General features: G+C 37.5%; 1 protein-coding gene across 1 annotated transcript; it reads left to right on the top strand.

Moving 5' to 3' along the window:
- The first annotated feature begins 815 nt into the window (after window positions 1-815).
- On the top strand, window positions 816-16,917 carry CMAS (cytidine monophosphate N-acetylneuraminic acid synthetase). Its single transcript, XM_027541512.1, has 8 exons — window positions 816-1,179; window positions 8,233-8,375; window positions 8,534-8,689; window positions 11,219-11,352; window positions 13,099-13,193; window positions 13,570-13,741; window positions 14,870-15,023; window positions 16,088-16,917. The coding sequence occupies exons 1-8, from the start codon at window positions 920-922 to the stop codon at window positions 16,276-16,278; spliced, it is 1,305 nt and encodes a 434-aa protein (XP_027397313.1). The 5' UTR covers window positions 816-919; the 3' UTR covers window positions 16,279-16,917.
- Window positions 16,918-18,181: the final 1,264 nt, after the last annotated feature.

Below are 18,181 nucleotides of genomic sequence, written 5' to 3' on the forward strand. Positions count from 1 at the left end.
TCAGGAAGATGAGGTACTTTGATCAGCCTGGGTCATACATTCACTGCAACACTGCTGAAGATTTGTGTGAAATGCCCACCAGGTAAGAGAGCTAACAATACCCGAAAGGAAAAGATTTCAGTAGTCCAAAAACAAACAAACAAAACCACACAGATGTCTGTTGGACTTAGAAGGGACTAAGCAAGGTTGACTTCCAAGTTTTTCCACCTAGGTGGATGGTGATGTTGATAGAATATGCAGACAGACATTTTCACATTGTAGTGATCATATCTCACTATACACAAACTCAGAATCACTACATTGGACACCTGAAACGAACACGTTACATGTCAATTATATCCCAATTGGAAAAAAAGAAAGAAAAAGAAAATGCAAAGATGGAAGCAGTTTGAGCCCATAGGGAGAGCTGTTTTTAAAATGTTGAATTTAAAGGGCCTGGAGGACATTCGAATGAGATCATCTCTTAGAAACAAGGAGTAGGTAGCACAGCCGAAAAACAGACACTTAAATTTTTAAATGAAAATTGTTTCGAGTTAGGGTGCATCAGGGTGTGATGTGGGAAACCCACTACAATTTCTAATGGGGAAATTCTTCAGCAGAAGAACTATTTGTTGCCCGTGTTGCCTATTTTATTAATCTCCATACAATCTCCGCAGAAGCTGCACTTCCAGTCAGGACCAGGCTCTCCGTGCCGGACTTTGGCTTGGGGGTCTCGAAGGCGGAGCCTACTGGCCCTGCGAGCGACCCGCGGACTACAACTCCCGGCGTGCCCCGCGAGGGTGCGGGATCGGAGGTGGGCGGGGCCGGGAACAGCCGCCCCCGCGGGCAGTCGGGCGGGGAGATCGGGCGGCGCCGAGCTGAGGTGGCGAGACAAGAGCTCCCGGATGTGGAGAAGCTGGGGAGAAGGCGTGGGAGGAAGATGGACTCGGTGGAGAAGGGGGCCGCCACCTCCGTCTCCAACCCGCGGGGGCGACCCTCTCGGGGCCGGCCGCCGAAGCTACAGCGCAACTCCCGAGGCGGCCAGGGCCGAGGGGTGGAGAAGCCCCCGCATATGGCGGCCCTCATCCTGGCCCGGGGCGGCAGCAAGGGCATCCCCCTGAAGAACATTAAGCACCTGGCGGGGGTCCCGCTCATTGGCTGGGTCCTGCGTGCGGCCCTGGACTCGGGGGTCTTCCAGAGGTGCGCATGTGCGAGAGTGGGCGGCGCGGCCTGGGCGGGGGTCGAGAGGGGGAACCGGGCCGCCGGAGGGGCCAGGGCCCCGTGGTGGCGGCCCCCGGAAGGGGTGCACAAGATCCGGGGTGCCTGGGCCCCGGCTGCCCGCGGGGGAGGCAGGGCTCCAGTTTCTTCCTTGTTCCGTAACTGCTAATAGCCATGAACTTGGGACAGTTCCTGCCCCAGCCCTTGAGAATGACACCCGTAAAAGGGGAGATTTCCTCTTTTCAAAAGTCTGCGCTGCCCAGGTTGACCTCACAGGGTAAAGGCAAGGAGGCCACCCTTGTGAAACATCTGCGATAATTAACTCCTTTAGACGGAGGCCACTAGCTTTCCCCTGTTGCTCAGCGTCTGCTACCCACCTGGTGCTGATCGATTAAGGAGGCGTCAGGTTCATAAATGGAGTGGGGTGTCAAGGCTTTTCTCATTTCCAGCTCAGCTTGGAGATCCTTTCCTGACCTTTGGAAAATACTCTAAGCCTGTTGTGAGTCAGCACAATCTAGAAAGCTGCCCACATTTGTACCTGGGTGCGAGATAGTGGGACAGCGTACCGCGGGGCTGTTCAATGAAATGCTTCTAAATGATTTGAGCGTACCTTTGGAACCTCGTTTGCCCTAAGGACGGTTTTAATTGTGCATCATTTAAGAGTCATGGCCATATGCCATGTTAGTCAGGAGTTATGTCATTCATAAAAGGGAGGAGGCACTCTGTGCCAAGAATGAATTTACACATGGTAATTTCAGCCTAATTGTGCTTGAATTTGTTCCCCGTGAAAAGTAAATGATCTTCACCTTTTGATTGTCGAGTTTTGGTTTTTAAAGAGATGGCTGTCTCTGGAGCATATTAATTACATACATTAATATATGGATAAATGATTTTCATTTAATCGAACGTGTTTACAAAGGAGATACCAAAATAGTATAAATTTACTAATTTTCTTGATGTTTTTATCCAAAGGAAGTCTTGGGTGGTGCTGGGTGAATAGGTGCCTGCACACAGAAGATATTAATAACAGTAATGTAACAGGAAGTGTGCAGAGGAGAGATAGGGAAAGAGTTGGGGATTTAGTTCAATTCGGTAAACACTGAGTTTCTGCCATACACATCCAAGGGTATTACAAGATGAATGTGACATGGTTCTTTCCCTGTGAGACTCACAGACTTTGGGACATTTTTACCTCCTCACAAAAGGTACACACTGGAAAACAAAAAAGGACAGAGAGAAGGTGCATCCAAGTTAGTAGTGAAGTAGTAAAACCGTATTTCTGTGATATAAACCAGAGATCAAAATCACATTCTTAATAGATTGAAAACAGAACTCCTTTACAACTCCTATTGCATATGTCAGAAGACCCTTTCAAACTGGCTTAACCTAAAAAAAGGTAGGGCGTGTTTGAGATACAAATTTAAGAGCAAAAATGATTCATTCATTCTGCAAATATTTATTGACTACCTACTATGTGACAGGCACTGTTATGTGTCCTTAACCAGGAGTTTAGCAATAGGGTCCATCCATAGATGGAGCTGGCATTATAATAGGGAGAAGATAGTTAATATATAGTGTACTGTATCAGGTAGTAATTCATATTTTTAAGAAAAAGTAAGGGGATGATACATTTGATCACCATAATCCTCTATTTCTTGGTTCCTCTAGAAAGGAAAGAGCCAAAAAGGCTCTCCCTTTTATGGTATGGGGGTGGTTTTGCTGAAAACTGCAAAACTTTCTACACATAACAACTCTATCCAAGCCTCTGTGGTCAACCAAACTCCATCATGGTTTCTAACGGCTTAAAGGCCTAGTTCTTAGGATGATTCCAGCCCCATAAAAAGAGTGCTCAATGCTGCCAGGAGGATTTACCTTCTTTCTGGCAGATAGCCCCTATACACCCTCCTTCAACAGTTAATTTAGGAAGCTTGTAATTATCCATTCATTCTCTTCCCTTTGAGGTCTAATCTACCACCCCAAAGAGGTAGGTTTGAATTTAATTGACTTATTCTGAAGCTGCAGTCAGTTTGGATGGAGCAGCCTTCCTGCTTCTCACCTACTTTCTTCAAAAAAATCTTATCTACCCTGTGAAGGAATTGGAGAAAACTGTAGCTCATGCGATTTGTTTTTCAGGCCTGGAGATTACTTTGTCCAAAATCATTTTGACTTAATTGAGTTTCTAGCCTGCTTAGAATCAAAGCTAACAATACTTTCAAGGTTGCTAACTTTGCCCGTTAACTTACATAGTTAACAGTCAAGAAAAAATGCTGAGATATTATTTTCATTTAGTAAAAAGTGATTGTGAGAGCTGAGTTTGTAAGAGCTTGGTTTTCAACAGTAGTTGAATGCTGTGTAAGTAAAGCTTAGAGTACATCGATTTTTTTTACATGTTGCCTAATATACTTGTGAAAAATAAACGTAAGTGTTGGTTTCACTTTTAGGGTATGGGTTTATGATTAATGAAAGGCCTGGGCTGTGTTGTCCTTGAAATGGCAGTTTCTGATTTGAAGTGTCTGTTACAGGGATCATGGTTGATACTCCTGTTCATCCTGTTAGATGGAGTATGACTTCATTTGAGGCTAAAGCCATTGGCATTCCACTTTGATGTTTACTTTATACTTGATTTTATATTTTATTAAAAAGGTCTGTTCATTTGCTCATCCTTTTCTCTTGCACTTGCTAATGTAATGGTGCCCCTTAGCTGAGTGGAAATGATTGACTTCCTTATGATGATGTAATAAATAATGACTATTGTATTTTAAGTGTACATGTAGGATGCTGTTTTCATATTCATAGTGCCATTGCCTTACATAATACATATAAATTAAACGTTTGAACCTTTGAAGGTCTGAAAGCAAAACTTCAGTTTTCCTTCAAACAGAGCTAGTGTAAGGATTAAATGAGACTGTCAACTGTTCCTTTATCACCATTCCTATTATTTTCAATAGCTATTACTTACTAAACATTTATTTTATATTGTGGTTTATATTGATTTGTCATAACACCCATATTTGGTAATTGCTGTCATTGTCACCTCTGTTTTAGTGAAAATTTAGGCTTAGGGAGATTTGGCCTTGGGTCATACTACTAGCTTGTGGTAGAGCCGAGACTTGAAGTCCTTCCTTCAGAGTCTATGCTCTTAACCGTTTACTGTTTCATTCATTCAGCAAGTATATATTGAGCACCTGTTATGTAGCAGGCACTATAAAAATACTTTGTAAAAAGTAAAGCGTTATAGAAAGGTCAGTTATTGCTTCCTGGCCATTCTCTGTTTCTACTAATAGGTTGAGAATTTCTCATGTCAATGGATTTTGTATCCCTGGTGTCCAGAGAAGGGCCTGAAACAGACTACGCAGTCAAGAGTCATTTCCATATCATGAAAGAAGGAATCAATGAATAATGAAAGAAGAAACATAGGCAAACCTCTGTTTTTATTTACTGTTTAAGCATTTCCAAAAGATCACTGAATCCTGAGGTGTTGAATGTTTATTACAGTAAAGATCAGGATATTAAAGTAAACGGCTTCAGTAATTTATTTCAGTTAGTGATTTAACTAGATGTCAAAAGATTGCTCTCTTTTACTGTTTGCTTTTTACTTTGTTATCATCACCACCCTCCTTTTATCCTCTCTTTAAAAAATTTACTGAGTTTTCATTGGTACTTCAGTTTGTTGTATACCCTTGTGACATTTTCCAGTAAAAAACTTATCCCAAAACTTTCATATTTTGCAGTGGAGGGAAATGAGGGCTTCTGTGTTCTGCCTTTTGCAGAATGACACGAGTAGATATGACACACTTGACTTCTAGCCAGTAGCTCATCTTGTTTATTAGGCTTCCTCTGAAAAAAATTAGGGGGCAGGGTGGGGGTTTATTGACTTTATCTCTAGATTTAAATCTTCCTTCTGCCAATAGTAAAGGGAATTTCTTAAATCTAGAGCTGTTAGAAATTTTTCTTTAGTTTCTTTCTTTTCACTCTTGACAATTGAGCATAGATGTTTGAAACATGAAGTTTCTCTTTCATTCAGTAGATGTTGAATGAAAGGGGTGAAAAATACAGTTGACCCTTAAAAAATATGAGAATTGGGGTGCCAGCTCCCCTCCTCAGCCAGGGCAGTCAGAAGTCCCAGATCAGCTTTTGATCTCCCAGAACTTAACTACTAGTAGCCTACTGTTGACCAAAGCCTTCCTAATATCATAAACACATTTTTTTTTTTTTAATTTAGGGCTTTTCTGATGGCTCAGATGATAAAGAATCTGCCAGCAATGGAGGAGACCTGGGTTTGATCCCAGGGTTGGGAAGATCCCCCGGAGAAGGGAATATCCCCTGGAGAAGGGCATGGCTACCCACTCCAGTATTCTTGCCTGGAGAATTCCACGGATAGAGAAGCCTGGCAGGCTACAGTTCATGGGGTTGTAAAGAGTCAGACACAACTGAGCATCCTACTTTTTACATTTTTTTTTTAATTGAAGGAAAAATTCTTTAAATTCTGTAGTGCTTTACATTTTTCAAAAGTTTTACACACATGATTTCATGTAATCTCATTTTTTTCTCTCTACCCCTGTATTCCCTGGTGGCTTAGACGGTAAAGCATCTGCCTGCAAGGCGGGAGACCTGGGTTCATTCCCTGGGTTGGGAAGATCTCCTGGAGAAGGAAATGGCAACCCAGTCCAGTATTCTTACCTGGAAAATCCCATGGACAGAGGAACTTGGTTAGGCTATAGTCCATGGGTTCGCAAAGAGTTGGACACGACTGAGTGACTTCTCTCACTCACTCACTCACCCCTATATTGGCCCTCCCCCTTTCTCTCTCCCCACTGGTAACCACTAGTTCTCTATATCTGAGACACATTATGCCTTATTTAGTTTTATTTATTTTCATTATTTATTAACACACTTTATATATTTATTATATAGTATGTTACAGTAAAGTAAGCTAGAGAAAAGAAAATGTTATCCAGGAAATCATAAGGAAGACAAAATACATTTACTGTACTTAGCTATATAGATATAATTTTACTTTGTTTACAAGATGGATCATCTGTCACTACCTACATCAATATTGTCTTATATGATACAAAACACTATAGATGTTATATATATTACTAACACTGAACATCAAAAATGAAAAGTATTGTGAAAAAGAAATTCATATTTATCTACAGGTATAATGGTTCAGGCATTGATAACAAAGAAGCAGCTATCTGATTGCTTTGTGGTAGTCTAGGGCTTCCCTGGTGGCTCAGTGGTAAAGAACCCAGCTGCTAATGCTGGAGACTAGGGTTCAGTCCCTGGGTCAGAAAGATCCTTGGAGAAGGAAATGGCAACCTGCTCCAATATTCTTGCCTGGGAAATCCTGTGGACAGAATTATCTGGCAGGCGACAGTCCATGGGGTCACAAAGAGTTGGACAGGACTTAGCACGTAAACAACAGTAATGGTGGTCTAGTTTAATCACTGTGATTGCTTCATGGTAGCCTAGCCCACACACACTGATGAATGAATCATTATAAAAATTTTATGGTATACAGTATTACAGTCATATTCATAATGCAGTGTCAGAAACATTGTTCCATTTTTTAAAAGCCAAAAGTACAACATTATTAACTTTATATTAAGTATCAGTCATCTTATACCTATGTGAGGGTAGACTATTATTTATCTACATGAAAGTAAAGTGAAAGTGTTGTATTGTCATGTATTATCTACATGAAAGTAAAGTAAAGTGAAAGACAGTCGTGTCTACTCTTTGCGACCCCATGGACTGTAGCCTGCCAGGCTTCTCTGTCCACAGAATTCTCCAGTCAAGCATACTAGAGTGGGTTGCCATTTCCTACTTCAGGGGATCTTCCTGACCCAGGGATCAAACCCAGGTCTCCTGCGTTGTGAGCACATTCTTTACTATCTGAGCCACCAGGGAAACCGATTATCTACATATGTTTTATGTATTCATGGCACACCTAACTTTATTTTTTCTGATAGTACTAGGCTGCACAGTTTGTAATTTTGTTCACACTGTTGGCAAATCTCCTTAAATTTTTCCCATACATTTATTGAAAAAAATTAACGTGGTTCAAACCTGTGTTGGTTAAGGATCAACTGCCTGTGCATATACCGAAGAAGTCATTCAGATGTCTTTGTGGAATGTCAGTCTAAAAGTATTGTGGCTAGAGTAAAACATTCTGTTTCTAGCAATGGAAATTTATAAAGGTTAAGAAAACTTCAGTAGAGACTAGTATGCATCCCCTAAATAATCTTTTGTATTTTACTGTGAGTCATCATCTTATAAAGTGCAAAAGGTCAGCTATGTAAGGTGTGGTTAATAGAGCTGTTACACTAAGCTCTATTAACTGAGCTTAGTTAAGCTCTACACTGTTAAGCTGTTAAGCTGTTACACTAAGCTCTACACTGAGCCAGTCAAGTCATGTTCTCCATGACTTTGATTGTTATTGGTGGCTTCACCCAGTTGATTCTGTGTTCATATATTTATGTACCCATTGTTAGTTGCCCCCGTCCCGGCCAAAAAAGAGTTGGCTTGTCTGACTGTTTTGGGCATATAAGTCTTTACTAAGCTTGAAACTCAGCCTTGTGATTTGGCTATGCCACGCCCATTTTTTTTTCTCAGCAGACATATTAACTATACAATGTTTTGGATTTTGATGGGAAAAAAGAAATAGTATCTTCTTTATTTCCTTTAGATTTGAACTTCCAGTGTTGTTTAGTATTTTTAATAAACCATTAGCCTTAAAAATATCAATTTTTTCTAATTTTATAAATGATATCTAGGGCTGTGTAAATAATATGTATATAAATGTATATAATATAAATATAAATATTACATCTGGGACCACATTTATAATTGAAGCAGTTAAAAATGTGGTTTCCATAGAAAATTCTTTATTTTTCTTTAAATTTTATATTGCTTTGAATCTGTAACATTATTTTGATGGTACAAAAACTATTCTAACATGTAAGCTGTATTTTGGGGGTTGCAGAGCTCCTTTTTATCTTTAATTTTTTTTTTTTAATATCTCTACAGTATATGGGTTTCAACAGACCATGATGAAATTGAGAATGTGGCCAAACAGTTTGGTGCACAAGTTCATCGAAGAAGTTCTGAAGCTTCAAAAGACAGTTCTACCTCACTAGATGCCATCATAGAATTTCTTAATTATCACAATGGTATGAATTTGACTAATAGTTTATTCAAAATTTTATGTAATTTCCAACTTGTTACTCATTTCACAAGACTTGTTTAACATTTGAATTTAGATCTTAGTATTACTTGCTTGCAAAGAACTTCATTTTGATGATCTTTTCATTTGTCTTGTCTTTTTAAGAGGTTGACATTGTAGGAAATATTCAAGCTACTTCTCCGTGTTTACATCCTACTGATCTTCAAAAAGTTGCAGAAATGATTCGAGAAGAAGGATACGATTCTGTTTTCTCTGTTGTGAGACGGCATCAGTTTCGATGGGGTGAAATTCAGAAAGGAGGTAATCTGTTGTATTGATTTTTATTTTAGCTCATCTTATGGAGAATTAATTTTTCTTATGTAAAAAGTCTTTAGGAGTGGGAGAGTTAAAAAGGGAGCAGTAAAATAGAACGTGGGACTTTTATCACTGTAGTTGATAATAACATTTATAATCAGTTCTAAATCTTGGGATTGTTGAGACAAAACAATGGAAACCAAATTAATTCTCTATCTTTCTTTTTACAAAGGATTATTTTAACCCTCTATTTGTATTTTGAGGCAAATATGCCATTTTTCTAGAGCAGATACTTTTGTGTTGTTCTACCTATGAATCATATAGAATGGTGGGAATAGAAGTCTTCCACCAAAAAGTTCTGGAGAACCTCAAGAATGAATCTAGAATTGCTTCGCAAAGTTCACAACTTCTTACAGCAAAAGACTACTGTAACATTTAGTTAGAGCCTTATTTCTCTCCAGACAAACTAGCAAAATATGTCACAAAAGAATAGAATTACCAACAAATAGGTAAATGAAACATACATGAAGAAAGGCAGTATGGTTTCTGTTCAGTCCTGACGTTTGTTGAGTGTAGGAAAACTGGGCCAGTTGTGTCTAACCTATGTTTGATTTAAAGGAGATAGTAAGGAAGATGCAGTAAAAAATGGAGATGGTCCACAGAAGAGCGATTAAGATAAGAAGATAAAGTTACAGGCAGAAAATGATTTTCAGTCTCTAAATGTGAATGTCATCAAAACTAACAAAATATATATCAATGACTAGTTTATTGATTTCATTCAATAAACAATTATTGAGTATCTTCTCTGTAGCAGATTCATTGTTTTATATATATAATATTTTGAACTTATTCACTAAATATCAAGGGGCTTCCCTTGTAGCTCAGTCAGTAAAGAATCTGCCAGCAATGCAGGAGACCCAGGTTCAATTCCTGGGTTAGGAAGATCCCCTAGAGAAGGAAATGGCAACCCACTCCAGTATTCTTGCTTGGAGAATACCATGGACAGAGGAGCCTGGCAGGCTGCAGTCCATGGGGTCGCAAGAGTCATACACGACTTAGTGACTAAACCACCACCACTAAATATCAAAAATAAAATACAGGAAGAATTAAAGCTTGAAAAGCACACTTTTGAATAAGTTAAGGAAACCCAGTGTTAAACTGAATGTTGAGCTTTATATGATTAAGTTTTATATTATTAAAGTTAAAAAGGGTTAGAAAATATCTATACATATCGACAAACACAAATTTGCGAAGTTTAGTGAAAAGGCAAGGGAATTCCAATATGTACTATACTATGCTATTAATAAAATGTACATAGGTTTGACCCTGTCACCGCCCCCCCCCCACCCAGGTTGCATTTCTAGGAAAGAAATTGTAGAGAAATATGCCAGTAATGGAGAGAAAAAATCCACTTAAATACCCTGCAAAACTTGATTATCTATAAAATCAAATACTTTACAACCATTAAGAACAGTACTATAATATATACTCTCTGACATAGTCAGATGTCACAAGTTTTTCACTTTAGAATTAAGCAAGTATTAATGTATTTGTCAGGTGTCTCCTCTGTGCATGCTTGGATCTGACTGCTGGGACTTATTGCTTACAGAGTGTATGGTCTAATGATGTCAGCATTTTAAGTATCAGTAATGAAATGTTATTAAATACATAATAACTATAAACTGTGTACGAGATACAAATTTACTAGGACAATTCGGGCCTAAAGAGAAAAATATAAGGATACTATGGGAGCGTGTGATCCGGGGACTTTAGGAACAGCCTTTGAATCCCATGTGAAGATTCAGTGGAGAAAAACACTATAGGACCTTTAATAGAAAGGCTTCATTTATTATATCATGGTGTAATTAATGTTGGTGTTGTTTGGCCTTCATTATTACTAATGATAATAAACATAATTTATTGTTATATATATTTTATATTAGTATTTTTTAAAGTACTGGTAAGAATGTATCATACATTATATAAGCATTTCCCATCAATATGTAAGGTTCAGTAATTTAATGAGGAAATAGTCATTTTTCAGTAATTCCATAAATGTAGTTTCTCAACCACATTAGATAAATAACACACACATTGTATTTCTATAGAAGCACATAGTGTGCAATAGATTTAAAGGGCTCATATATTGAATATAGTATTTTATGACAAGTTCAGTTCTTTGGCAACTAAGGTTGCTTTTATGTCCTCCCAAAATGTTATATATGTATGAATCCCTTAAAACCTTAATTATTCAGGATTTCTCCATAAGATACTTTATTTTCCTCTTATTATTATTATTATTGAAGTGCTAAGATAAATCATCAGAATTATTTATCAGAATTATTATCAGATACGTCATCTGAGAGTTGTTATCAGAGGTTTTGTTCCTTTAAAAAAATCTTCTAAATTGTTTATTTAGAAACAGAAATATTCTACGTTCTGAGTTTATTTTTGTTTGCTTTTTAAAAAAAATTACTGAATGAACTATTTCAGTGTTCAGAGTACCTGGGATTTATTGTAGCTTTTTGCCTTTAGTTCGTGAAATGACTGAGCCTCTGAATTTGAATCCAGCTAAACGACCTCGCCGGCAAGACTGGGATGGAGAATTATATGAAAATGGCTCATTTTATTTTGCTAAAAGACATTTGATAGAGATGGGTTACTTACAGGTTTGTGTTCTTGTTTTGCAAAAAATCTTTTAAACCCTTTTGTGTATGTACTTTGAGTTCTAAGAAAAAAGTATGGCACAGTTCATAAAGGAAAGTATCAACCCCTAGAGGAAAAGGAGTAACTGACAAGATTTATCATCCGAGGTATTTATTTGGCACACTTACCCCAAACCGATCTGGGATACATTCAGTAAATATGCAAGGGATTCTGCTACAATTCTAACATTCAGATAAGAAATCAACTATTGAGTATTCCACGTATGTTGTGGTATTCATATTATTTCATTCAAAACTCTGTTTTTAATCCATGGTTGTATTATTGTCAAGTTGTGGTTGTACAGTTGAATAATCTTTACTGCTTTTAAAAGAGACCAAAAAAAAAAAAAAAAAGCAGCAGTATAGTAGAGGTAAAAGAGCACCACCTAGGCATCAGGAAAACCAGATTATAGTAATATCTCTATCTGTAACTATTTAACCTTGAATATATCATTTTATCTGTTCTGAATCTTAGTGCTCTCCTTTTACAATAAGTGCTCTCACTTTACAATAAGTGGGTTGGATGCCTCTCTCAGCTTTAGAGCCTACATGATTATATACTATTTATTCATTTTAGTTATTGTATTGTTGATTCAACACCTACTGTTGATTATATGAAATACTACATAGGTTATCTCATAATGAAATAAAGTGCATGTTCCTAGTTTTGTTTCAGAGGAGGAAATGGCAGCTCTGAAAAATGAAGTCATTGGCTCAAAGCAAAAACAAGTTGTAAATGGCATTGTTAGGATTTTAATTCAGATCCTTGTGTTACTCAAAAAATAGCATTTTAAAACCCCAAAACTCTACTGTTTATAGTAAAAATTCTAATGTGACTCATTCTCTAAGGGGAAGAAATTTTCCAGTCTTCTGGTCAGTAGGTATACCATAGGCTAACTGTTCAGTTAAGTTTGAGCATTCAGGAAAATTAGATTTGACATCTATAGGTACAACTCTCCCTATGCTCTTTGCTAAGGGAGACTGTAATTTGACTGTTTCCTAAGTGTGGGGAAAAATAGAAGTTCCTCATTATAACAAGATTTGTAAAGAGACTGACAACTGTGAAAAATGTAAATTTCTAGTAATTGATCTTGACCTTGCAATAATTACAATCATAAGAAGTGCCTCAACCCTCTTGCCCTGTGCATACCCCAGGATCATGACGCTCATTGTTCTTACTTTTGCCCACATGTGATCCATTCAGTTGTTGTTGACTCCTGTCTGTACCTCAGGAATCAGTTCTGTGCAATAGATATTACAGTTCCTTTTCCTCCCCACTCTGACCCCTATTGCAAATAGGGACAGAAGTTCCAAAAATATTTATACTACTGCTTTTGGATGTTGATGGGAGAGACTACCAGAACAAAGGGAATACAACTAGGGATTCTCAGAAAATTCCTTGTGGTCAGAACCCTGGAGGATATGTATTATTTCTACCCTTGTTCAATGTTAAAATAGAATTCTGAAAAATGGGAACTTGTGCTATGTAGGTAGAATTTGAAAAGGGTTAAATTTACTTGTTTTACACGGTTGGAATATATGAAGCTCTCCCCTCCAAAAGAAATTACTTGTTGTATGTCTGATACTCCTGGGTTGTTCATTTTTCTTAGTACTGTAGCAGTGAATTCATCGTTCTGTATTTTAATAAATTTGTTGGTAAGCGTGAATGCGTGTTGACAACAGTCCTCATGGCACTCGTAATATGTTTAGGGTGGGAAGATGGCGTACTACGAGATGAGAGCCGAGCACAGTGTGGACATCGATGTGGACATTGATTGGCCTATTGCAGAACAAAGAGTATTAAGGTGAAAACAAGACCTCATAGCCTTTGCACTAGACCATAACATTATTTTTAGTAGATCCATTTAAATTCACTTTTAGACACAGATTTCTGATTCTCCAAACATCTTAAAATCTTTTGTAGTATCTTGCTTACATGAGAAAGACATATACATAAAATATGCCTATAGATGGCTTACTCAGTAACTTCAGAACCACATAGTTTGGTTGGACCACACTTAAAGTTCTTGCACTATAACCTGAAGTGTGTGAAGTACCTTGAAAAGGTAATGTTTGAATAATTGGATGGGAATGAACTATCCAGTTTATTGGTGTTGGCCAGATGAGAGGGAGTGATTAGTTTCACACTTGGATTCAAAGGTCTGTTTTGGTTTCTTTTAGATACGGTTATTTTGGCAAAGAGAAACTGAAGGAGATAAAACTTTTTGTTTGCAATATTGATGGATGTCTCACCAATGGCCACATTTATGTATCAGGAGACCAAAAAGAAATAATATCTTATGATGTAAAAGATGCTATTGGGATAAGTTTATTAAAGAAAAGTGGTATTGAGGTATGTGCCCCCTGAACATAGCAATGTCTTTCATGGTTGTGATATAGGGTCAAGGTACATGTGACTGAAATAAGAGATTTACATTTTTAGTATTATCAGTTAAAGTGTCTCAAATTTAGCTTTGACATGCCTAGAAAATTATGCTGTTTTTACTTTTAGGTGAGTAGAATTAGGAAACTATCAACAAATAGATTTCTTGTTTATTTAATGAATGTGAACATACTATTTTAAATAGTTGCTACCTAATATTTCCCATAGGATCTTGCAACCAGAAAGATTTCATAGAAAATAGGTGTCAGCATTTAGAAGAAAGCAAATGTCAGATGGATCTTTTTTTTTAAAAATGTAGCTTCTTATTGCGATCCCTTGGACTGCAAGGAGATCCAACCAGTCCATCCTAAAGGAAATCAGTCCTGAATGTTCATTGGAAGGACTGATGCTGAAGCTGAAACTTCAATACTTTGGCTACCTCATGCGAAGAGCTGACTCATTGGAAAAGACCCTGATGCTGGGAGGGATTGAAGGCCAGAGAAGGGGATGACAGAGGATGAGATGGTTGGATGGCATCACCAACTCAATGGACATGAGCTTGAGTAAATTCCGGGATTTGGTGATGGACAGGGAGGCCTGAGGTGCTGCAGTCCATGGGGTCATAAAGAGTCAGACACGACTGAGTGAACTGAACTGAACTGATTCTTACAATTGAATATTTTAATTCAAAGTAACAATACTTATTTGTATTTTCATTTTTTTTTCAAAAATGAAGTTTAAGATGATTTTTTATAGTTCATTAGAGATCTTAAATACGTGTTCCTGAGCAGGTCGAAAGACAAGTTATAGACTTTCTTCTGAATAAAATGAATTATAGGGGAATCTTAGATTGCTAACGGACAATATATGTTTTATTTTTTACCTGTAGATAGATTACTTTTCACTGTGGAGAAGTCTTTCACCTTTATTGGACTACTAGAAATAAATCTGCTAAAGCTTCATCATTTTAAAATAAGTTAGTTGATTTTTCTTAATTAGTCCTTCAAAGGACTACTCACTTGTGATTTGTATTATTTAAAAGGTATTATTTTATTGTGAGTGATGTCTGTTTTCTCACTTTGCCCTTTTATTTTTTAGGTGAGGTTAATCTCAGAAAGGGCCTGTTCAAAGCAGACCCTCTCGTCCTTAAAACTGGATTGCAAAATGGAAGTCAATGTGCCAGATAAACTTGCAGTTGTAGATGAATGGAGAAAAGAAATGGGCCTGTGCTGGAAAGAAGTGGCATATCTTGGTTGGTATCCTTCTTTTCAGCCATAATAATGGAAAGCCATAATTATGCAAAGAGATACTTTAATATTTATTATCTTTCACTGAAAACAATTCAAATTTCCATACATTTAATAATTAAAAATTTCAGTAGGTACAGGTAGAACAAATTTAAAAATAAACACTCTTAACCAACATTTTATTAGTAATATTTGGTCTATATTATAGTAATAGTTGTATTCAGAATGGTGAATTTTAGGTCCTGAGAGTTTCTGAAATTTATCCAATCAAAGGAAAGATAAGAGAGGGAGATAGAGTAAAAGCAAGGCAGGGAGGAGGAATATAGTTAGGTCAGTGTGATGAAATTATTTATCAAGCAGCATACAAATCAGAACTGTTAAAGGGAGACTTAAGATGTAAATCAACAAAATGTAATATGTGGACCTTTTTTGATTTCTGATTCAAATAAATCAACTATAAAAAGACAATTTTGAGACAGCTGAGGATATTTGAGCATGTACTAGGTTATTAGATGATAGTAAGGAATTACTGTTGATTTTGTTAGTTGGATGACATTGTGTCACTTCTTAAAAATGTATTTATTATAGGGAAATGGTGAAGTGTTTATGGCTTAAGTATGTTGTCTGGGAATTCCTTCTCCCTTTCCTTCAAAAAACTTGGCAGGGAATGGATAAAAATATTGATACATAAGGCAAAACATTAATAGTTATTCCACATAAATTTGGGGTTCTTGCTTATTGGAAATTTTCCTTCATAAAAAAGTTTAACTAATTATAATTTATATGTAGAATTTCTAGTCCCTGTAATAGGCATGGCACACAGAGAGGATACTCCACTCTCCTCTAATTGATAAGCATTTATGTTGAATTGCTTAAGAAAAAACACTAGACCTTAAGTATTTACTCTTCATAGAAGTACTTGAACTCATTTTGTTCCATCCAATCTGTAGCATTCTTATATGCAGTGTCTGAAGTTGCCAGAACTGTTTATTGACTGCTCTTTGCATTATTTAGAAAGAATATTCCTTATCTCTTTAAATATTCAACCAGTGTTTCTTCAACTTGATAGGAAATGAAGTGTCTGATGAGGAGTGCTTGAAGAAAGTGGGCCTCAGTGGCGTGCCTGCTGACGCCTGTGCCGCTGCCCAGAAGGCTGTTGGATATATTTGCAAAAGCAGTGGAGGCCGAGGTGCCCTCCGAGAGTTTGCAGAGCACATTTTCCTACTCATGGAAAAGGTTATCAATTCATGCCAAAAATAGAAAGTAGTGTTATGTTGGAAAAGAACATTTGCAGCCTTCGTCAGCCATTTTAACTTTTATTTTTGATTAACTACAATTCCATGCTGTAATGTTAACAGTGTGATTTAATTTGTGATCTATCTGATACCTTTTAAAGCACTCAGACTCTCACTCTGAAACCTTCTATGAAATAACTGTGCTCTACTTTTCCTCTTTATGCAGAATCATTATTTAGAGGTTGGTTGATTACAGTCTTTCTCAGATTTTTAGTCAATGCAAGTAAGAACATCATCAAAATTGACTTTGTATTGTACTCTGTAAAGTTGTGTGTTTGTGTGCTTTTAATGATGCTGAAACTTTATTTATTTGGGGATAGTTTGTCTGGTAAGACATGCCCTTCTATTAATAAAATTACATTTCACAAACTTGATGAAAACTGCCTTGTTGTTTTAGAAGAGATTTACCAAACATTGCCCTGTTTCCTTTAAACACTGACAGTGCAATTGGCATAAGAAACAAGCCACCAAATACCAGCTGTAGAGCATCCTGTTGTACTTCATATATGGATACATATAGCATATACATACAGATAGAGATGTCTGCATAAATTTGTATATTGTCAAGGTTAAATATTGATTTCTAGTAAATCATTTGCAATTACCTCTGAGGTCATGGTGATTTTGTATACTATATTTGGCTGTTATTACAATTTTACAACCACCACAAATCACTCTCCTTCCTGGTTAGATTCCAAGAATGGGGCATTAGCTCATAAATGTAGACCCTTACCTAATAAACACTAACCATTTCCTGTGGAACATTTTCATCTATTTCCACTATAAAGAGAGTTCATGTAAAACTCTAGCAAGAAGCAGGCCACTCATACTGTGCTATATAGGAAGTTGTTTTTCTGTCAGGGCTGAGTGAATCTTCAGTTCAAAGACTGCCCCTATACGCCAGACATAAGTTAGAAGAAAAAAGGATCCTCTTCTACGTTAATTTCCATTACATTTTGTCCTGGCTTTACTCCCATCTTTCTTGCTTTCCCACAGCAACTTCTTTTCTCCAGTCCCCTTAAATTTGCACATTCCCAAAGGTTCTTACCCCTATTCTTGTTCTTCCCAAAGACCACATCTCTATTCAAAATTTCAGCTATAGACCCCATGCAGATGACTCCAAAATCTAATGACTCTAAAGTCTAATGTCCATTGTGAGTTCTGGTTGCATTTCAAATTCTTCATATTACAGGCCAGACACCTGTACCTCATCTCCCAAAGGCCTCATTTTATCAGGGACATCACAGCCTTCTTCAGTTTCTCCATTTCTAGTCAGACACTAAATCTTGAGCTTGACCCTATAGCCCAGTGTCCTTTCAGATTAGCTAATACTATTGCTAGATTGATTATATATTTGCTGTTACCCTTTACAAAATGGATACCACAGAATGTGATCACACATGTCCTGGTCCAAATGTACTCTGGACACGTAATATTTCCAGCTTTGGTTCCTATTCCCTCCACCCCAATCAAGCTATTCTACGTAATTCTCCAACAATGCCTCTATTAGCCTATTCCCAAACCCTACTTTCTATTCACCAAATGAGTTACTTGTTCCTACAAAAACTCCTGCCAAAATATCTCCCATAAATACCATGTGTGAGTATAGATTATACTGGAGTCCTCGCTTCATTTCCATTACTGCTAAGTCGCTTCAGTCATGTCTGACTCTGTGCGACCCCATAGACAGCAGCCCACCAGGCTCCCCCGTCCCTGGGATTCTCCAGGCAAGAACACTGGAGTGGGTTGCCATTTCCTTCTCCAATGCATGAGAGTGAAAAGTGAAAGTGAAGTCGCTCAGTCGTGTCCGACTCCTGGCGACCCATGGACTGCAGCCCACCAGGCTCCTCCGTCCATGGGATTTTCCA

The sequence above is a fragment of the Bos indicus x Bos taurus genome, chromosome 5 (genome assembly GCF_003369695.1).
Source record: "Bos indicus x Bos taurus breed Angus x Brahman F1 hybrid chromosome 5, Bos_hybrid_MaternalHap_v2.0, whole genome shotgun sequence".
Lineage (NCBI taxonomy): Eukaryota > Metazoa > Chordata > Mammalia > Artiodactyla > Bovidae > Bos > Bos indicus x Bos taurus.

Coding starts and splice junctions, on each gene's coding strand:
- CMAS (XM_027541512.1), top strand. CDS start 920: ATGGACTCGGTGGAGAAGGGGGCCGCCACCTCCGTCTCCAACCCGCGG. Junction 11,353..13,098: donor TAGAGATGGGTTACTTACAG/GTTTGTGTTCTT, acceptor TAATATGTTTAG/GGTGGGAAGATGGCGTACTA. Junction 13,194..13,569: donor GCAGAACAAAGAGTATTAAG/GTGAAAACAAGA, acceptor GGTTTCTTTTAG/ATACGGTTATTTTGGCAAAG.